This window comes from Cyrtonyx montezumae, unplaced genomic scaffold (genome assembly GCF_038088225.1).
Source record: "Cyrtonyx montezumae isolate F1298 unplaced genomic scaffold, pur_monq_1.0 scaffold_10, whole genome shotgun sequence".
Classification (NCBI taxonomy): domain Eukaryota; kingdom Metazoa; phylum Chordata; class Aves; order Galliformes; family Odontophoridae; genus Cyrtonyx; species Cyrtonyx montezumae.
In genome coordinates, this window is record NW_027071826.1 from 47,659,994 (window position 1) to 47,683,237 (window position 23,244).

Below are 23,244 nucleotides of genomic sequence, written 5' to 3' on the forward strand. Positions count from 1 at the left end.
GATCAGTAAGTGCCAGCCTCAGCAGTGCAGTATTTTGTTAATGACAGAAATATCTGATCTTAACACTGCTCATGTGGAACAAAATCAATAAAACAAACAAAATCAATTAAACAAACAAAATCAATTAAACAACAATATATAATAACTGAAGTAAAATTGAGATAAAAAACTGAAGGTAATAATGGTAGCAAAGGGGAATCTGACACTGATAAGGTAGAATAGAAAAGTACAACTTAGTGGTCTTCGAAAGACAATCCACAAACAGCTCATTAGGGTAGGGTGGGGAATCCTTCTCAGTTATTTAAACTGGTCAAAGAGCAGAATAGATTTTAAGTTGTGTGGAACAGAACAAAATTTACATGAGATTACTGTAGGAATGTTTCAGCTTTTTCAAGCCAATGTAAATGTAAACAAAAATATGCTAACATACATCAGCAACATGTGTATTTGTTAATGCCATTCATCTGCACTGCATATAAATGCTTAGTATTAAAAAGTGTACTTTAAAGCAATGTTTTCACTGAGGCTTGCATAAGGTGATGATTTACTTGCCGTTTAATTTATGCATTTTTATTTCTGCAATTAGCACTACAATTGTATTGTTCCTAAAATATATGTTTGTATGGATTGTGGATTAAGTTTCTTATCTTAAAACTAAATGATCTTAAGTCTACTACACACAGTGATGTTTATCTTACTATTAGGCTTTACACGAAGTTTTCATATCTCCTTTCCATATGTATATTTCTGGATGCACATCAAACTTGGAGGCAATGTAAGCTATGTCTGTGATAGAGGAAAAGATGCAAGGCACGTTAAAATACACTAGTCTTTTTGAAACAGTAGTTTCTATCTTTTGTAAAAAAAATCTTTAATTCTCCTAAAGTTTTACATACAAAGAATAAATGAAATACGATCTTATTTCTTTACAATTCAATACCAGAAATTGGTACAGGATAAAATCTATTGTGTTGTTGACTTGTTTTTTAAACAGGAACCTGAGTAAGGGCAGGAAACATAGCATTATAACTAGCAGAATAAAATCCCTCAATAATTTAAGTAGCTGAACAGATTTTTAATGTTTTACCACAAAACAGCAAGGCAACAGATGATAATGGCCTCATATTCAATGAACTATCATGAACACCCACTGCAAACCTGAATATTTTCTGCAAAAAAAAATTCAAACCATCAGATTATGCACAAGAATAAAAAGCATCATAAATAGATGCACCTGATTTTTTCTCATTTTAAACCACAAGTATCAAAATTTAGCATTTCTGCCACAGTCCTTGAGTAGTTGCTCTGAGATGACTACATTAAGCACACGATTGCACTAACGTAGACACCCCACAACAGGCTTGCACTGCAACGGGAATATAGTTTTCAGGTAGGCACAGAATTTTTCCTTCTTCATGTTCAAAAACAACATGAAATACACAAGAATATCAGAAGTCATCAAACATATCCTTGTTAGCAAAAAGTTCTTGCCACTTTGGTAATTGAAGTCACTGAATGTTTCTAAAAATTGCAGGTACCTCAAGGAAAATAAGAGATCCATATTCAGCAAGGCAGCATTGTATCAGGTTATTTTATACCAACTAAGGCATAAAGAACTTTGCATCAGGGTTACATTACAATACTTAATTTTTTGAGTAAAGTTTTGTATTCTGTGTGGTGAAAGTGCATAGGAGTGGGATTCCACTGGAGCAGAAAGAATCCTCTCACAGTATTAAGGCCTTTCAATTTTAAGTGAAATGCATCAGGCTAAAGTCTGCACAGTGAAAAAAATAGGACATCCTATCATCGTACTGAACACGACTGGAGTTTACTCAGCATGTCTTTTCTTCTCCTAGCTGCCGCTCATCTTCTTCATCAGCTTCCTCAATAACCTGAATTTCGTCTGCTTGAGGTAAAGATGAGATCTCAGTTAGAGGTTTAGCTCCTTCTGCTTTATTTTTTTCTTCTTCTTCAATCGCCTTCTTCCATATTTTGTGATTTTCACTTAGATGGTGTATTAACTGGCAAAATACTCTTCTACCTTTTTTTCTTTGAGCTTCTGTAAAATTTAAAGCAGTATTTATTTTATTTTATTTTTTGAGATTGAAAGAGATCACATTTTACACACAGACAGAATAATGCCAAGGTGGAAAGGAGATGCAAATTCAAGCAAACAATCATGGATGCTTAATCACAATATTTGAATAGCAACATGGATGAGAATAGCGTTTAACTTCATAAGGATAATCACGATAGCTATGCCTAAAATCTAGTAAAGGAAAACCAGGTACCCACTGAAATATAAAATCTTACTTAAAATGAGATCATCTTCCATTTCTTCATCGTCACTCTCCAACTGAGCTCCATCCTCATCTTCATTACTTTCTACATCCTCTTCTTCATCAACCCACTGCCCTGGAAGCAGCCCTGCTGCGTTATAGGAATTACAAAGGGGGCCAACTATGTGAGTGATGAAAGATTCTTGAAGTTTCGCAAGCTGTGGAGAAGAACGATCCATGAAAGGACTTATAGGTAATCCAAGACTTGCCTCTTCATCACCCTGAAAAAGAGATCACAACAAGAAAAAAAAACTTCTCAAAATGTTAACTGCACATTTTAATTCTAAAGATTAATTTTAAAGAGATAAATGAAGTTGATTGCATCTTTTACCAAAGGCAATAGGAACATAGACTAAATAAATGAAAAATGTAGTTAAAATATCTTTTCCGTGATCGTTCTAAGACTTGCACATCTCATAATCCTCCCTTCACCTCTGCTCTCAGTATCTCCAAACATTGGTAGGGAGCTTATCTTCAAGCTTCTAACAGAACCGATGGGAAGTGAAAGATTATGTTAATTTGTTTTATATAGAAATAACTTGTCAGTATTCAGAATAAGAAGATAGAAATACTTTATCTGACTTCATCCTGACAAGAAATAATGTTTATATTAGGTATACATTCAGCAACAGAAGCATCTGCCTCAAATTAAAAATATGCATATTTTCTATACATACCTGTTCATAAAATTCATTGACAATGCCTTCTGTCCATTTCAGATGCAGCTCTCGAACTTTTGCTGGGCCATTGATATCTGCCAGTTTGATGCATATTTGACAGACAAGCAGGCGATCATTTTCATTGCTCCATTCTATACCATGACTGTCAATATCATTGGCCTGGGTTGAACAAATGCAAGTTAAAACTATTTCTGGGTATTATATTTTTAGGCTCTACACTTAGACACTTGCATTGTTTTTTTCTACAGACTTTTTTAAAATCTTAACATTGTCAAAAAAGTCATTTTTCATTTCTAAGATGAGATAGGACGGGGGTCTACTGTGGATCCACCAGGCAATATACAAACCAACATAAAATTTTTCTATATGAAGAAAATAGTGTATCTGTATCATTTAAAACAACTCATTAATATACAATTTTTCAATACAACTTTTTGACATCAACTAATATTCAAATAGCAACACAAACATCAGTATATCATGACGAGCTCAGTGCAGGCAGTAAAATGCAACTTACCTTGGAATTAAATTCTGCAAGGAAATCAAAATGCTTCTTGAGATCTGTGGCAAGGATTGCTTCAATCACTAAGAAACGGAAACGCTTAAACTCCACGTGATCAAGATTTGATAAAAAGTTGTATTCTGGTCGTGATAAGAAAAGATTCCAGGCAGAAGCAGCATGGTGATTTTCTAAGACTGATCTGTCATTGTAAAGAACAGCCTACAAAAGAAGAGAATCATAAGAAACTTAAGATTGAGAATTCAATATTCTGTAGCTTAAGGACTAGTCACTAACAAGATGTTTTTCTTTTCTGCTTTTTTTCTTAATTAAACTACCTGATTATGTACTGCCTTCTAGTTTCGAGGGATACAGGGGAAAGAAATGGCAGATGAAAGAAAAAACAAAGCTAAGTAGTAATTATTTTTACTATTATCCTTTCTGACAGAAATAGTTTCCCGAATAAAGAATTTCTTACCTGTGGTGCATTTGTAGCTACTAAAAAAGCATTTGTACGACCAGGATGATCATAATCATGCATGGCAGCTGCCACATATAAAGCCATCAATTCCAAGGCAGGAATGTTTGATGCCAGGCACCCATAACTGTCATCAGTAATAGAACAGCTTTTTGAAGAAATATAGCTGACTTGATCAGGAACAACACCATCAGCTTCATCTAAGAAAAAAATCATGTTACTAGATAAACCAGCAATTTTGAAGCACAACTGAAAAGGCCAGTAGGAAGTAAATTCATCATGTCCAACAGGGTAGTTGCAATGTTAAAAATTCAGGGAAAGCTTTCACTATTTCAAGACATTACTCAAGGGCAACTAATTTTTGCAGGACATCCTAAAGTTTTTTAAGTGTCCATAAAATGGAAAGTCCTAGAGCTCCTGTATTCAAACTAATTATTTACCTAATACCACACAGGGATATTAACATCATTCAGGAATCTGTGCTGACTATAGCAATATACAAAGGTTTTATTTAGCATAGAAAACTTGAGTGAAATAGTTCTGTTGGCTAACAAGCCAATTCTAATAACTATTCTAAAATCAATTGGATTTTACTTCTGAATGCTATGTAACAGTACTGTCATATTATTTGAGTGATAATGATAATTAGTGGCTTTGTACAATGTATTGTAATTTCATTGAAACATTCTTACAGCAAAAGTAAACTATGAAACTATGTGGATACATACCCATATCAGTTGCCAGTATGTGCTCATTATGAATTTGTTGAAATCCAGGAATGGGTCGTGTGGTCAGATACCATACTGCATGAAGAACATCCGTGGCATGTATACGATTGTGATCTGAAAATTAAAAAATAAATACATTAGATAGGTGAGTTACTTTACACACTTTACTGAAGTTTTTGTGTGTAAATTCTTTTAAAACAGATCCACGTTAAAAAAAAAAACCAAAAGCAAACACATTTTTTCCTTGGGGAAATAAAGAAGAAACAAGAACCAACAGAAAACTATTTCTAATGCTCTTTTACTCAGATACAATACTTTATATTTGCCTTCTACTTCTCATAATGCTTTATTCAATGTCATTCTCTCATTCTTTCTCATACCTGTGTTGTAAACTCACTGTAGTTTCCACAAACGCGTACAAATAATCAGCTAGCTAATGCTTATGTGTATTTATGCTTTGCATAAGACAATGTCTATGTATCTTACAAAAAAGTTTAACTTAAAATGCAGTAAGACATGAACACCAAAACAACTGTGTTTAACTTACATTACAATGTGGAGAAACAAGATCAGAAAAAGGAATCATATACAGACAGATGAACTGAGAAAACTTGCTGACATAGTAAATGACAATAATTTTTAATATAATACAAGACCAGCACCTCTGTTATCTCCTATTAAACATGTAATTAACTTCTTTGAGTGTTCTATTTTTGCAAAAAAGACCTGGGGAAAAAAGCATCACAGAAAAGGAAGTAAAAGGACTAAGCAACCAAATTAATAAGAATCCAAGACAGAACTGAACTTTTCTATCTAAATAATTATATCAATTTTATTTATCTAATTGTTTTTGTAAAAATTATACTCCTACTAGACTACAGTATAATAATGTTTGTTGTATGCTGCAAAAAGGATCTACAGAGAATCACTGACTGACAATAAAATGAAGCATACTCTTTAATAAAAGATGTGCTATATGAAAATCTGGTAGTATTTATTTTGCCACTTTTGTGTCTTCTCCAGGGAAAAATCAGAAAAAGCAGTAAGCATAGAAAACAAGGATTTACAAAGGAAAATTTGAATTTTGTATATAAAAGTGACTTAACAGACCTTCAAAACAGAAGAAAATTCATTAAATATGAGCAGAGTACTGGTCCATCCATCCCCCACAAAGGATAAATAATAACAAAACATCCAGTGGACCAAATTTACTATAAAAGAAATCTCAAATATTAAGGAAAAGATTGCATTTTAATGGGAGTAGCCACTATAATTGAATGTTGTTAAGAAAAAGTCAGATAAAAGTCAAACAACCTCTAAGCACACTTCATCCTATCTGAATGTCAGGAATGGTAATCCATTCCTTAATAGAAACCTTTAAATCAGTGATGGCCACTAACGTTCATATTGCTTTGACACCTACAGGCATCTGAACCAGTAAAAACTGCTGTGACATTATTTTTAATTTTTTATGTTGGCAGCTCTAAACAGATTGATGAATGATTTCAGTCAAAGTTCTTTTCCAGTCTTCAATTACAACACTCATCCAATTTGCCATTAAATCAGGTGAGGTTCTCTTATTGACTTCAGTATTTTTGATTGAGCTATTCATTCCAAATTGTTAAGAGTATATTCAGCCTATACATCAACAAGTGTAGTTTAGGAATGTTTTTTCTTTACTGGGTGTTTTTTGTTTGTTTTGTTTTTTGCTAAATTCTGACTGACATATCACACAAATAATCACAAAAATACGTTGTATACCTCCATACTGAATATTAATATACCTCAAGGAAATGCATAAATATAAAAGAAAAAACATACAATTGGATATTACTCACAGGGAATATCTCGATAGCCATTTTCCAGGGCACAGAAGTAATTCATGAATTCTTTAACTGGGATTTTGAAAATCTCAAACAAACCAGTGTCTTGAAACAAGGTGTAAGTTACCTAAACATACACAAAAATGAATTTAAGCCTGTAAACATCAAAATAGCTAAGCATACTCAGCTTATTCAATTCTAAAAATAATCCTCCTTTAAAATTTTGCTCATTGATAAGAGCTGAAAATTACTGATCTCTTATTAAGGTTTGCTTGAAAGCTGATGTCATACAGTCAGATGTTTAATAATTAATTCAAAATTAAAAAAAATCACTTAAATACATAGGATAAAAAACCTCCACTTTACTACTGCTAAATTATACACATAACTGATTGTTTTAATAATATTTACCAAACTTTTCTTAGTACATTAGACAACTCATGCTTTATCCCATTCATATGACCTAAACAGAAGAAATCTGTACTCTTACTTATTACTCAAAAATTCAGATTACCTAATCATAGTAGCAGATCTATTAACACAAAAAGACATAAAGCCACACCGCATTTTGTATGTATTTTTGAGACCTTGACAAACAAGTCCTCTCTTCTACTCGCATCTCAGGTATTTTTTTAAGAAACCTATAAAAAGCTATCAAAATGTCCTCAGAACATCCACAACAAAAATATGCAAGTGTACAAGTAAAAGTTTGGTGACTACAAAGACATAAAAGCCCTTTCAGACTGAAAACATTGAGAAAGCTTTTCAAAGTAAGACAAAACTTTCCAATTTTTTGGTATCTCTTTCCCAACCACATGAGAGAGAATGAGCTCTAAAGGGTGGGAGGTTCTCCAAGCAACACAAGAGCAAATGAGGGGACTTGCTTCCAGCTGTCCTAATTGTCTCCTTTATACATACCCAATCTGAGAGTCTTACAACTAATAACAGTAAAAATGCAGCCTTTATTTGATTTTAACCAAAATACATATGCTTATAGCATAACTGACAAAAGGACTGGAGAGGAGTAGAGGTAATACACATACACATTATACCAGAAGGCACTGATGCACAAATTCTGGTAGAGTTAAGTAGAAACCCGCATTACTTAACTGAATTACTTACAGATTTGAACTATCCTATAGGCTGCACACAAATGTAATGCCAGATTATATGGATCAAAGAACACTGACAGACAACTGTGAAAATACCACTGAAAAAAGAATTGTGGCATTCTACACTGCACATTAACAGCAGTCAGTAACTGAGGTGACAAAGTGCTGTCAATTTTGACCAAATAAAACAAAAACAAACATCTATTTGAAGACTCAAAGAAATAGCCAGAATACTTGTGATTAGGAAAGAAAAGATAGCACCTAATGACAAAAATTAAATTATCCCCATTGTTTTTTCTTGACTTCAGCATAGGTGCTGGTCTATTGTCTGTGCCTGACTGCTTCTAACCTGTTTCCTTCCCTCCTGGAGAATGTTCATAACATTACCTTCGAATCAAGAGAAACATGCATTCTAACTCAGGATAGAATACTTAGAAAATTAAGATACCAGCAAGTAAAAAAGCACTTAGGTTTCAGGTCAGAACCAAATTTAGCTCATATTACAGCCCCACAATTTCTAAATCCAGTATAAAGAGAGAGACAGAAGTTTCAGATGACACTGATGAAGGAGAAAGACTGGGGAAGGGCATAGAGGTTCATTCTTTTGCACTCAGCCACTACTTCGGCTTCAGCACAACATTAAACTACACCAGAGAGTTTAATAGTAAGTCAGAAAGAGATAAAAGGGATACTACATGCAGAAAGCTGCATGGAAAAAAAAAATCCCATTGTTTGTAGGATCAAGAGGCAAAAGACTGCCTAAAAGATCACTTTCCTTCCCCCACAGGTGTAGCTCTAGCAGAAATATTTTACTGAAATAGAGAAAAATAGAAATGGTTGACAAACACGGTAGCAACTCTGAAAGCAGGAGACAATTACAGGAAATGGCACATTACTACAAAGCCTATTCCAGTACCCACAAATCTAACCAATTTTACATTGAAAACAAAATTCAGCCAATTTAGAGCAAATTGTCTATAAACAAATCACTTTTTTAATGGGTTACAATGAGATGGAGCATGTGAAAAATGAACATTCTGTTTTACAACAGTCTTCAAATATGTGTTGGACACAAAACCTTTTTGTATTTTAAATAAAATATAAAAGCAAAACAGCTTCAAGCACCCTCCCTTCTCCCTCATGTGATAGAAGACAACAAACCTGGCTAAGGATCCTTCCAGACTGATCTCCCATTTCTTGCACAAGGTCAAAAATCTGGAAATTCCAATTGTTCATTTTCTCCATCAGTGAGTCATGTTCTATTAACGTTGTTTCTAATTTAGGACTCTGCAACGCCTGCTTGAGGGGAAGATTTTTAATAACCTTCAATATAAGAAAACTAATTTGTCAGCAATACTGATCAAAAAACCCCCACAAAAATTATAAACCACTAATCAATTTATTGAATGGTGCTATACCTGATTTATTATTTCCTAATAACCACAACAGTACAAATAGCACAGTTAATTGCTGGACTTCCATATCTGGGGGAGCTTCCTGAGATGGTGGATAATTATTTTATCATTACCATCATTTTTAAAGCAAACTGAGTTAATAAAACAAAGCAAAATTGCATAGGCTACCAAAACATACTGAGCTTTGAGAATACCTTTACAGCTGATCTAGCTTCAAAAAAGCATTGTGAAGACCCAAAATATCAGTAAAGCTTATTAAATACTTTGTCTTCCTGCACTTCCAATATACTGCATTATGTGAACAGTAATAGTTTCACTGAAACTTCCATATTTCACAAACTTTCAGGAGAAAATAGCAGTCAAGTAGTATCTATATTTACTATATTAACTCTACAAAAATTAATCTTTATAAACAAAAATTTGTGCAAGCCACTATCTTGTCATTTGCTAGTGAAATATATGCAATGTAGAAATATCCTATTATTAACTGTGAACTTTAGTTTCAGTGTTGCACCATTTCCCTTCAGACATTAGTTATTAGCAATGCAAAAACCACTTTACAGCACGTTTGAAATGATAAACAAATACTCTATTGACATAAGTTACTGCAAGTTCTTCTGCAGTTGCATGCTTACAAGTGAACTATTTTGTGTTTGAGTAATTATTTCCTTCTTTTCGTCCTTTGTCTCCTCTGCATGGTGGAAAGACTCTTTTGAGAGACCAGCACTTCCAACCTCACCTTAAAGAAAATAAATAAATACTGCATCAATAATTTCTTCGTAAAGCGCTACTGCCTAATAATTCTTAGTTACACGCATTTCTTCACAGAAGAAATATCTTGATTCTAATCCTATTAAGAGTTTAAAAACAAGAAGTTGTAAAGGTGGAAGTCTATTACAAAATAAATTTGAAATTTAGAAAAGGTAGTATGACTTTTTAAGTTGCACAAATGGTTTCAGTGTTAAGTTTAGCTGAGATGGTAGAGATGTTTTGAAATACTGAGTACAGGTCTATGGAAGTATAGCTGGTAGCCTAATATTCTTATTCTCAAGTAGACAATATTTTAGATTATATCAACAATACCAAGCAAAATAAAATACATGGATAGATATTACTTAAAATATAGTAAAATTTAATGTAAAAATAGAAAAATAATTATTTAATTGTGTTTGGAAAAAAATAAAAATATTTATGTATTTTCAAAATCCCACCTGATTTTTTGTCTTTATATTCCACAAATTCTTGCTCTAGTGATGGAATAGGCTTGAGTATCTGACGTCCACAGCTTACAGAATACATGAAATATATGCAAAACATTCAGTACTTTTCTTCTTTTGCTACTGCTGTGTTCTATTGAAAAATATCTGCAAATTACTTTCCTTTAAACAGTATGCTTTTCAAGGTTCCTCCATCACATGACATTAGTATTTTCTCTATTTAGACAAATACAGACTTAATCTGTACTTCAAAAATAATCAGCTGTCACCTCCCCTGGACTCATTTACACAAATTAACAAAGTAAGGCTAATTATTTAGAAAGCGTTTAGATATACAGAATTAAGATCCCAAGCAGGAAATAATTCTCTAAAATCTGTAAAATACTGTTACTATGTAGTAACTGCTGCTTTTCCTACCATTCCATTTCAATTGCATACAAGCAGCATTCTTCAGTTCCATGGGTAACAGTTACAAGTTATTATGCCATGCCTTTTTTCCACACTAAAATAGGTCTTACTTTCAAAGAATGAAAAATAACATTATTAGTATTTCCTACACATTGAGTTAGCGAAAATGCAACAGTTTACAGTACCTGCTACACACATAACCTACAGGTGTTTTAACTGGCTGCTGAAAATCTGAAGAACTAAATGTGTGTGCTGGAGGCTTGTTGATATTAATGCTTGGTTTTGTGAGAAAATCAGCAGTATCAGGAAATTCTACAGGTGACCAGCTGCCACTGGAAACAGATCCATGTGTAGGTGAACCCACTGGACTGAGGCCGGGAGAAGCACCTTCCAAAACAAACAAACTTGGGATCAGATTACAATAAAAACACTTCTGTTCAGAAAGACTGGAATTAAGCAGGAACCTTTAAAAACTGTAAAGAACGTGGAAGTAAATACACACAGATCAGCAAGATTTATTCCAGGTTCTGAGAGCTACTGATATATTGCACCATCTAGGTCACACATCTGAATGTGTAGTCTTTGCAAGGCAGTACAACATCTGGCTTCATTTCATTTTTAACTTTGGCAAGCTTTAATCAGTTGCTGAAGCTTTCCATTTCCTTTTCTGATCCAGATTTTTACTGTTAAATTTTCCAAAACAAGTGAGCAAAACCAATTTATTCTTGGTAATGGGTCTGGGAAAACCTTTTTTTTTCCAGAGTTCTGTGATTAAAGAAAAAACGGCTTGAGATGCTTTTAAAAACAAAGCAAGAAAAAAGTTGTAAACATATCTTTGAAGCTAGTTATTAAAGTGAGCAGATATTGACCATTGTTAACAGTGACGTGTCTTTTCATTAACGCTATGACAGCCTGTTCAAATCTGCCTAATGCAATGCAATTCAAACAAACACAACAAAACAAATAAGAACCAACACTAAACTTTCTTCACGGGTAATAAAGTTAAAAACAAATAAAAAAAATCAATCTTGTACTGAGTTCCCTATTCTTGTGAAAAAACTAAGAGCTCACTTTAGGAAATTGAGGAAAGAAAGCCCATAAAAATCACACTTTTATTATAATAACTCAAGTGAATTTAAAAGTTAAGCCAAAATATCAGTTCTCTCCTTTGCAAAAAATTACAAAAGATGGGTTATCTGTGAGTGCACAAAGTGAATTATAGCCACTGTAAACAAACTTTTATCAAAGAGAAAAAAATGCCCTTTGCCAAAAGCTCAAAGAACAAATACTTTAAGTATACTGTGGGCGTCCCATAGGTGAATTACTTATTCTCCTGCCAGCTACAAAACAAAAATTCAGTCATAATTGCAGTGACTACACTGCACATTAGCAAGTTACAAAACTTGTGGGCACTAATTGCTCTCAAATGAGGAATGTGTAGGTTATACATTTTGAACACTATCACAGGCCACCCTGAATCAACTCACAAGCCTTAAGAGTAGAAATTAAGTTTTGTTGATCTAAGGGACAATTTTTAAGTCCATATATATATGGACTTATATATATAAGTGTATAAATAACATTGTTCTGTTTCAAAAAGCAGAAGTACTAAAAGAGAAAGTAATTTAAAAACAGGGTTCCTTATTAAGGTACGTGAACTTTACAATTTTTAACCATCATCAACCAGGCCAAATAAAGCATGTTGCAGATTCCTAGCATTAGATAAATATTTGAGCTTTATTCAAAGGTGATGTTAACTGTAATTTTGAGCATTCTTAGAAGGAGATGAAAAATACATATAAAGTATATTTTTAGAAGATACAGAATATGCTGATGTTATATCAGTGTTACATTTGCATGAAAAATAATTTCAAAAAATTACACTGCACGATGTACTTACTATCTTGTGCAATTTGTACAGCCTGATGGCAGGATGTCAATCTTACCTGCTCTCCTGGGACCTATATGGTGAGCCAACGTCAAAGATGATGATCTTTGTTTCGGTATCACCAGCACATTTGCACCAAAAGATCCATTTGAATGAGATCCTTGGCTGAATTACAAACAAACAAGAACATAAAAACAAGAAGTCCAACTAGGAAGAATTTTTCTTCCTGCCTACATTGTATTCCACCAGTATCTAATAAAATGCTTGCAAGATGTCTAGACTGCTCTGATATGGTTCCAGTACCATTCAAAAAAATAAAAGACTAGAAAGAAATCAAGTTCAATATCAGATAGACAATATATCTCAGCCATACAGAATAGAAAAAAAATATATATATATTATATAAAAGTACTGGGCAAAAGCAACAGAAAATACTATGTAGCACTAAAATGGTACAGTGAGTGTATTCAGACAACTTGCCATATCATTTATTTTTTAAAATGGTATTTAATTTTATGAATGTTGTCTAGAAAGAGTCCAATATCCTTCTGAGTAATTGTATTTGATTATCAGCTTCTCCACAGAGCACTGAACGATGCTTTCACATTTTTGTTTTTTTGAGTAATACTATGGAATGTAATTGGAATTTGCTGAATCACTAGATTTTGCATAATTCTTTAAAATCCCACTGCTAAATATTTCACAATGATGTGTGAATTTATTCTTTAGTGATAATATCAGATACGATAGTATATGCTTTAATAAAGCTAGCCACTTTCAAATAGGATTAAAAGCTTTTAACATATTGTTTACGTTACGTTGCAAATACCATCTTATGCTGCTAAAGCCTACTTCTCAAATCATTTTTATGTATTTAATTATTTATTATTTTAAAAATAATGCTGCTTGTAACTGTCAACTTCAATATTTGTATTATTAAATCTGATATGATACGCCATCTGCTGTTGTAGACCTGCAATTACTCTCCAAAATTCTAATTACACATTTCCTGCAGTAAACAAACACGTGACATGCAATTAAAAGCAAATGTACACATGTAACCTCAAGTGAAAATAATTTTGGTGAATCTAATTATTTAATTTCAGGATGGGAAAACGGTATTGATCCAAACAGCTTTAGTCTTACTTTATCAAATTTCAAAGATAAGTCAAACAGAAATAACTGATCTGTTGTTGTTGTTTTTTTCCAATAGACAGATAAAAATTAAGTGAGTTATAGAATATAGACAGATTTTTTTTATTTTGAAATTTAATGCTGACTTATGAGGAAAACTTTAAAAGTTGTGCAAGTTGCTTCAATTTTGACAGTTATTTTTTACAGCATTTTTGACAGAATTTTTTCAATATGTTTAAAATACATATCACTTTCAAGTTCCAACTCAAAGGAGAAAAATAGTAATTATTTATGTTACACAATTGCAAAACAAAGCAATTTATTTTGACTATTTTTTTGTTTCCTACTAAAACTAATATTCAATCCCACTCACCACAATGGTGCAAGCCAGTCAGCCTCAAAATGACTTAATTTCTACTTGAGACCAGAGTTATAAAAGTATAGTATACTATTAACTTGATATGTTTTCCAATTTATGCTGTCAGAATTTGAAGACAATTTAACTCCAAGATTCTACCTTAAATACTTACACCATTACAGATACGAACATTTTTGAAAGGCAGTGTTTAATATTCTACCCTTAAAATCCTGTTAGGTGCTTACCTTGACACATTATGGTCCTGATGAGATCTCTTACTGTTACTCCGTTCCCATTTAGAAGATGACGACTCTATAGGTGGAATACTAGAAACTCCTGAAGATCGTCTCAGCTGTGATGTTGGCAGGCTATTCCTGCTAATTAATCCCTGCTGAATAGTTGAAATTGATGTAATTGTAATTAGATACTAAGACTTCATTTTTTCTTACTGAAGATATGACATATTGTTAATTGTTTGAAGTAAAATAGGAAGAACAGTATTTCATGTTCACTCTTACTGATCAAGAAAATTTTAAGTTATTTAAAAATTATTTAGCTTATTAGAAATAATTACATTTTGTTAGTGGTGGTGGTGGGTTTTTCTTCTTCTTGTGTTTGTTTGTAATTAATGTATGTGAAGGTACTTGTGCTCTGAAATCCAAGTGGTTCAACAATTACCCTGATTCCTTCTAAAAATTGAGATCCTGTAGAGGTGGACAACTGCTGTAGGGTTGTAGATGATTTTCTCTACTGAATTCAATCACACAGCTACATAATCAGCTTTGCAGAACCCAGAATAGCCTCAGATTTCAGTAACTCAGATAAAAATTGACATATGTTGTGGAAAATAAAGATTACACAGGGCCAGCTTTGGAAAATCAAGGCCCCCCTTTCTGTTTCCACACCAGTCCCATAGCACTAAGGCTTCCCAGACACCTCTCTGCCCCCAACCTTGCATTATTTTAGACATGTTGCAGCCTAAAAACAGAATCACTGTTGGGATTCTCAAATGGTCCTATATGGAAATAACTCAGGACTTACTGCCCTCTCTTAACTGAACTGCACTAAGAGAACCTAAGTAATAGACATAATAAGATTATTGATCCTAAACTGCAAAGCTAGCCCTGGCTTATCTACATTTATTGCCCATAAAACCTATATATTGCATTCTAAACACATCTAAGAAACCTGACTCCTTTCAGTCTACAACCCACTTGTTAACTCAACCTTTGATACATCCATTCAACCTGGAGGGGAAGGTAGTGTTCCACATAACTCAGATGCATGGAACTAGACTTTGCAAAAGGGAAAAAAAAAAAGACAAAAAAAGTGATTTTAACAAACAATTTAAAAGGAACATTTGCAGCATTGAGTAAGGTCTGCAGGATCACGTATATAGACAAGTGATCCCTGAATCCTAACTTCAAAAGGTCTAGCAGAAATTATGACTTCACAACTTTAAGCTTCATTGAGAGGTCAAAGATCTTACTTCACTCACTACCATATATTTCAAATAATGAAAAAGTGTTAACAAAAGATTTCTGACCCTGGAACATCAGGCTGCTCTGAGTCCTTATGTAAGATGTACCTTGACCCTGTTTGCTTTGCTGCAAAAAGCAGTAGACACAGCCAGAAAGGTGAAACTGTACAAGCAGAACAAGACCACTACCTCCACAGAAACCTGCAGTAGTCCTTAACCAGCCCTTCTACAGTGACAACCAGAGGAATGCATTCCATCAAATGAGACGGACTAGTTACAGCAATGCTGTACAAGAGCTATAAAATACTCAGATGGGCAAGCAATGAAGGTGTTATTTAAGCCACTCTTGCAGAGTGATTTGCTATACAGGAGTTAAACAAAATCAAAGGCAGATCTGAAGTCAGTCAAATATGTTCTGGAAAAGTTACATGCTGGAAGCAGTTAGGTAGGCAGCAAGGTATGCAGCACCTGAAAATTGCCTAACAAAAAGAGAATGGTTTGATGCCTTAAGACAACCTCCTGGAAAACAGAGAAAATAGCTAAAACTGTAAAGCAAGACTCAGAAATTCCTGTATTTCTAAGGTTGGGCATTTTTCTAAGGTTGGGCATTTAGCCCAGAAAAGGCAGACAAGTTGTCTGAGCCCACTTTGGTCACAGTGCAACACTGAGAACTATGTGCTTCTATGGACTTCTATGTCAGTGGACTCTCTTGCAACATGCAGAGCACAGCTGAAAATCCCCCACAGTAGAGCAGAAAAGTCTACTCCACAAAACAAACACATCAGCATAATAATGAAAAAAGGCTCGAGCACATGCACTGAATCTTGCTTGTGATACAATTTATCCAACCCCAAAATACTAAGCCAGCAATCTGACCAATGTGGGACAACCTGCCAACAGTCTGGAAATGGAAGCAACACAGTGCAGGGACTTCCCACTCCAGCCTCTGCAGAAACTAGCTTCAAGCTGTTGGCACTGTGCTGCACCAGAATTATTAGCTCTGGTGTACCACAATTGTGTTTGAATTTTTGAATGCTTTTCCACCACATTCTTTAACAACTTGTGCAGTAATTGCAGTCTTGCTTACAGTTCTTTACCCTAGATAATGGGGAGGTGGCAACAGATTTACATACTGGTTCTACAGTGTGATGTGCTGCACAGGAAGTAGTCTTTTCCTTTATATAACTTGTTTGTGATAGCTAGTTTGATGTTCACAAAAAAATGAGTTTATTTTGAGAAAAAGTCAACGACAAAGTCATACAATTCATACACCTAAAAAGTAATTGCTAGATCAAGAACAGCCCTGCTTGTCCCATAATGTGAGAAAATGTTTAATTTTTACTTTTTTTTCCCAAATCCTGTGTTTATTTTGGATTTAGAGCATTAACTCTAACTTCCAGTGCTTCACATGGTGCTATGGTTTAGAATACCAATAACGAAAACCATAAACCCATGACAATTTTGACAAAACGTGCTCAGCGTGCGGACCTGACTATCTGTCAGCCACTTGATTTTGAATTCTGGTACATGTCTGCATTTCATTCAAAATGTTTTCACAACTTCTTTCTTTTGTCTTCACTATGCACTACTACTCAGTAAAGAAGCTGCTATACACAGAGGAACATTATTTCCAAATCATTTTTCTAGATACATATATTTAAATGGCAACACACACAGTGACAATGAAAAAGCAATTTGACCTTGAGTGGCTTTCGATCTCCTTTTTCAGCAGGATCGTCTACTTCGGGGCAGGGGAAGAAACCAGCAAATGGTGTGAATGGATTAGCCTTTGGCCTGCAAGTGCCTGAGAAAGCACCAATCAAACTATTAATGCTTCGAAGGGAAGAAATCACTTGCGGTGGAAGGGTTGGGTCAGTCAGTAGGTCTGTTAGCATGCTCCGAGCCTCATTTAGCACTGAAAGATCAACTCCAGTTCCACTGACAGCATTCTAAAATAGATGGAATTGTTGCAAACTATTAACAAGTCAAAACATTTAACTTTATTATACACTTTAAGTAAGCAGCCTATCTGCTGCAAATATATACAGCAATGTATTTTTCTTTTAAAGAAAAAATATACATAGACATACTAACAAAGCACTTTTTAGAAGTATTTCTCATGCAAAAAAGAAAAAAAATTCAAAATTCAACACTAGCTACCAGTTATTTTTCTTTTAAAAATAAAGAACCTATCCCAACTCTTCTTACTTTACTTTTTTGTTACTTTGTCTTAGAAGCAAAATTAGTACTCTTTATCTTCCAGTAATGGCAACAGAAGCTTTGATGGTCAAACTGTTGTCAGACTCTTGCAAAGGTAAAATTTCCACAGCCTCACTATCAGTCTTATTTGTATTTATATTGAAACAAATCCTAAAAAATTTCTCAAAAACATCACTAGTGTCAAACAAAAACTAATGACAACTCCCTGAACAAGAATAGTTAATTAGATGACAGCATTGACACAAGAAAAAGAAATGAGCATTCAGGAAAAAGGATGACATCCCAGTAGGTCTGAGTTTTCTGATATCTATGGGGAAATCACTCCCTAATCTTATGCTAATTAACATTTAAAGTACAATCTATGAATCAATCAAGCACCAAAACTGCTCTCATCTTAGCTGGGTTTTATACTGTTCTCAAGTACACTACAGAACTCAGAGCTCAGTCAACTTCGTCTGACTGCTAAATATCAAATCATTTCTACACAGATACAAAAAACTAGACTGTACTAGAACTACTTAGTTAACTAAAACTTCCATATTCAGTCAAATTTAATGGGATTAATTAATTAAATTCATAACACACTGACCTGATAGTAGGGCTTGTAACATTGCTTCAAATCCCAATCCCAAAGTATCATCTGTAATGAAAAAGAGTAACAACCAATGAGTTAATGCTTAAAAACAAAAATAGAGTAAAATATTATGATGCAATATAAAATAGTATTATTTTTCCCATACGAAACTGAGGCTTTTTTCCTCTGTCAGTGCTACAAAGCTAAAATCCTGAAGTGATAAATTCCTCATTCCTATGCAACAGGTATCTCATGACAATGGACAAAATGATACAGATTTACTTCAATATTTCTAAATTTTAAATAAAACACCCAAGTCTATTCATCTAGACTTGTAAAAGCCAGTCTATTCTAAAATCCAATATATTTTACACAGTTATGAAGAAAACAAGAATCTAGCTATGATAGTCAGGAAAAGAAAAATATACAGACAATTGTTTCTTCCTCAAACTATAAAATACATCCTTGAGGATATGGGCTTGGCAAATCTCATAATAGAACCTCCTACATGAATGGAGGAAGCATATAGTAAAAATTTTAATACTGTGAGTAAATATCAATGTTAAAGTGAATTTACACATAAAAACTTGTGTCTAATAAGATAAATTGCTGCAATAAGCACACAACTGAAAAACAAAAGTTACTGGAAACATTAGCTAACTTACAAATTCATATCATCTGTAGAATATTTAAGACCATATGTGAAGAAGTTAGGAAAAAAGGAATAAGTTTTCTTTAAGCTAAGACTTATTAGCACATTAACAACCAAAAAAGATCCACGGGGAACAGGAAAAAAAAAATCACATAAGAATTTGTCAAAGAAATATTCAAAAAAGAATATTTCTATTTTGCTGAAAGATTTCAAGCAGTTCTGCATACACAGAATAATGTTCAGGTAAAGCACGGTAGGACTGAACCTACTGTTTTCATTTACTCACTTTTATTATTACTTCAATTCTAGAATGATTATGCAGTTTGTTAATGCACGTGAGCAAGTACTTTGTAAGAGCTGATAAATGGTAACTAGGAATCCTGCAGTGGAATACACATTTAGACAAGCTTTCCTATATTTTATATATATATATATATATATATATATATATATATATATATACACACATACATATACACACATACATACACACACACATAAACACACACATATATTAAGTATATATTATAATCTAGCAGCAAAACAGCCTCTCCAGTATCTCTATCTTCTTGTCCTACAAATTTGGGCTCAATGGACCAATTAGAGTCAACCTGGAGAATCTACCAACTTATGAACCATATTCTGATCATAAACTATTCCTGTCATAGATGAAAATAACAAAATACTGTAGATCAGTTATTTGGGAATATTTTGTTCACTCTGGTTAAGAGAGAATCAGACAGAATCCTGAAGGTAGGTAATGTGAGCTATTGTGGCAGAGGTGCAGGACGAAAATGGACATAAAGCTTTAGAAATCATTATTTGCTATTTGTGTTTCTTGCAGAATTCATTTTTTTTTAAGAAGTCAATCTTGGAAAAAGACCCTTGACTTTATAATTCCTAAAAAGAGAAGTAAAAGAGAGAATAGTTGACTGGGATATGAATATGTACGACCAGGTCCATAAACAGAAGTTGTGTAACACAGCTAACACACACACAGTACACCAGTGTATGTGCTAATAACACTGCTATTAGCCTCTAGGGAGTAACACTGACTACCATACTAAATTGTGAGAGACAAGTGGCAAAAAACACCCCATTGCTGAGAAATAAAGCCATCTTTGCCACCTTGTCCAAATGCTCTCCCAGGACCATATCTCATTACTGAGAATTAGTATTAGCTCATTTTTATACGCTTTTTCTCCAACATTAAGATACTAAAGTAAATAGAAAAAAATACACTGATACACACTGATATCAAAACAACAGACGTGTCTTGGCAGCAACCTGCACTGCCCTACGTACACTTTCCAAACATGCATGCAAACTGATCAAACGACCATTCTGAATGACACCGGCTTTATCTAAACGGATCCGAGTTTTACTTTCACAATAACAATTGTTAATCTTTCGGTAGAAATCTAATACGTTGCACCAATTGTCTGCCCATTCAGAATGTCAGAAGCAGCTCTGTGAAAAGAAATGTTCATCGCGTGCATTCAGCATCACTAGTCACATTAAATTACAACAGGCAACCTATTATGTAAAACCGTCAGGTTTTGTGACTACTGTTTATTCCCACTCTCTAAACTGAATGAAATATAATATCTGTAATGACAATGTAGAAAAGTTAAATTCATTTAATTGATTAGGTTGCTTTAGGAAATGTAAATAAAACCATTATTTTTCTATTTAGTTTTATCTAACAAAACTGCACAGATTTCCCAGCCCACGGCAATCTACACCAGCCGTAATTATTTTTCGTTCTCTTAAAAATCTGACACAGATGCCAACTTCAAATTTCCTTTTCTCAACAAAGCCATTCATACAGTAACAAGTTTGTAAACTTTTGTAAACTAAGAAGAAAAGCATTGTATTATCATCATTCATTAAAAAAAAAAAAAGCTTCTCCAGAATTCAGGTTAAAAACAATGTCTGTATTTTAAAAAGCATCCTCTTGCAGGAGGAATGTTCTGTTAGTTTCTGCATGAATATGATTACAAATCTACCAGCCAAATAGCTTTACAAAACCCACCAAAACCACAAAAGAACGTCAGCAAAACAATCTGAAGATATTATCAGCTTCAAGTACGTCAACAGCGCTCACATAATTTTTCAGTGAGCAAAAAAAGAAAACAACATACAAGGAATGAAATTCAGATGTCTGTTATGTTTCAAAAGTGCTCAATCTTTCTGACTTCTTCACAGCCACAAAATCATCATTGCAGACCAAGGTTCTAATTATTCTCTGATAAATTTGTTTGCTCAACAAAACATGCACTCAACAAATAAAGACAACTCTTTTTTCCCTTCCTCTCTTCCAGCTATAGTTACAGAGCACAAATAAGGTATCAGTGTCCTTGCCTCATAGTTCATATTTCACAGTCCTGGAAAATTTTCTGCTTATTTTTATAGGTGAGAGCTATGTTTGATTTTGTCCCTCTGAGATTAACAGCTCTTTCCTGGGGCAAACGCAATTTTCTGTGCTGGCACTTGCCCAGCAGAAAGTGTAGAAAGTGTCAATGAAGAAATGCAGGCTGCGTGGCAGCAGTACCCAGGCAAGGGCAACAACTACAGGCTCCTCTTCTCTTTTGCTATCTTCATACAAACCCCATTAAGCACAACATTTAAAGTTATAACTAATAATATCCACTTGCTATGATAACTGAAAATGGCTAACTGCTTAAGCATGTGCATAGACTAAGAACAGCCATATTACATGAAGTCAGGTTAATCCAAAAATTAAGAGTTTAAGGATTTGAGGTTTGGTTTTTTTTTAAATGATTAATCTAGCTACCATGGCCTTATTAATCAAACCTTTTTAGAAAACCTAAACATATAAGGTGACTGATAGCCTGCCAGTGATGAGCATTACAGTAGTGACAAACACTGCCTTGCCATACCCATGCACTTTATTAACTCCAGAATATTTCTGTACCAAACCTTTAACTGCAGATATTTTTACTGACAACAGCTTTCTTCTGTGTGTATATACAAATGCATACACACATACACATTTGTATACGCTGATCTGTTAAGTTTTGGAGGACAGATCTATAGGACTAAAAGTTCAAAGACTTCCTTTTTGCTTTAGCAACGTCTTAGTAGAGAAACAAGTTCGAAGTCTGAGAGGCATAAACTATTCACTGCTACCACTAAAACATCTGTCCTATATCCACACAGTGTACACAAGGAACAACAATGAGCACTGTTCATTCAAAGCCTATTTCCAATGCAAATAATAGTTTGATATTTTAAATGGGAGGGCAACATTTCATACACTATTTTATTGAAAAGAAAAACTTCACAGCTTGGATTCATCACTGAAAATTTTCTATTTTCACTTAAGCCAGAAGATTCAAGCTTTGCCACTGATTTCAACTTTCACAGCAAAGGAGCTAAAACAGTACCGAAGTAACAGAACACAGGTTCATCTGCGTGTTACCAACAGGTTATTATCTGCTTTTATTCACTATACATTATCATTAATTAAAAGCCAAGTCTCCTGAGAGAAGACAGGTATACTGTTTTACCACGGCTACCATCGTGTATGTGAACTGAAAAACTTCCACCTGGTACACCTTGAAGTAATTAAAATAACCTGATAAAAACTGTAGACCCAGTCTCTTCCAACTAAGCACAGAGAAAAACTGCAGATCACTGCACAATTAATGTTTTTTTCATGGTAAATACTAGATAGAATTCTGTTTTACCCAAATCCTTACAAGTCAATAACGGGAAAGGGGATTATCACCTTTACTTAGATGCCGAAAATAAGCCACAAGGTGGCACTCATATCCAGAAAGCCTCCCCCTCCCACAAACTTTGAGAGAAAGGAACAGAAACTAGCAGCGTTTTTCCCCCGCAGAACTGAAGTGGTTAAAGAGGGGAGGGGGACAACTGTAAGGGCTATCACAGCCTATAAACCTTCTACTTCACAAAAGCTTCTCTGCTGAAGGAAGAATCTACCATTCTAGTCAGAAACTACCAGCTACACTTACTTTCTCACTATATACCACACCTAGTTCAATAGGCCGTGCATTGCTACTCATTTTGAGGTAGTAAAAAGGCAACGTGTCTGGAATTACTATTTTTGAGTTCAGTGGCCAAATTTTTAATTATTGCAGATTGTCAACAAAAGTTACAAAGTGTTGCACTAATCTTTGAGCAGAACAGGAGTAAAAAAGGAAATTTTAACTTAATGTGAACAGAACTTCAACTAAGTCTGAGGGAGAGCCT

General features: G+C 34.0%; 1 protein-coding gene across 1 annotated transcript in view; it reads right to left on the reverse strand.

Moving 5' to 3' along the window:
- Window positions 1–497: 497 nt before the first annotated feature.
- The window catches only part of PDE3B (phosphodiesterase 3B), a 76,566-nt gene continuing 53,819 nt past the window's right edge, over window positions 498–23,244 (reverse strand). Inside the window, exons 2-16 of the mRNA XM_065755279.1 lie at window positions 18,369–18,419; window positions 17,260–17,508; window positions 14,325–14,467; window positions 12,646–12,752; window positions 10,885–11,086; window positions 10,286–10,359; window positions 9,710–9,813; window positions 8,821–8,955; window positions 6,563–6,674; window positions 4,725–4,838; window positions 3,997–4,196; window positions 3,537–3,740; window positions 3,017–3,178; window positions 2,314–2,560; window positions 498–2,059 (exon numbers count right to left, since the gene is read on the reverse strand). Coding sequence (XP_065611351.1) covers window positions 1,833–2,059; window positions 2,314–2,560; window positions 3,017–3,178; window positions 3,537–3,740; window positions 3,997–4,196; window positions 4,725–4,838; window positions 6,563–6,674; window positions 8,821–8,955; window positions 9,710–9,813; window positions 10,286–10,359; window positions 10,885–11,086; window positions 12,646–12,752; window positions 14,325–14,467; window positions 17,260–17,508; window positions 18,369–18,419 — 2,331 coding nt within the window. The 3' untranslated portion in view covers window positions 498–1,832. The remainder of the gene's footprint in view (window positions 2,060–2,313; window positions 2,561–3,016; window positions 3,179–3,536; window positions 3,741–3,996; window positions 4,197–4,724; window positions 4,839–6,562; window positions 6,675–8,820; window positions 8,956–9,709; window positions 9,814–10,285; window positions 10,360–10,884; window positions 11,087–12,645; window positions 12,753–14,324; window positions 14,468–17,259; window positions 17,509–18,368; window positions 18,420–23,244) is intronic.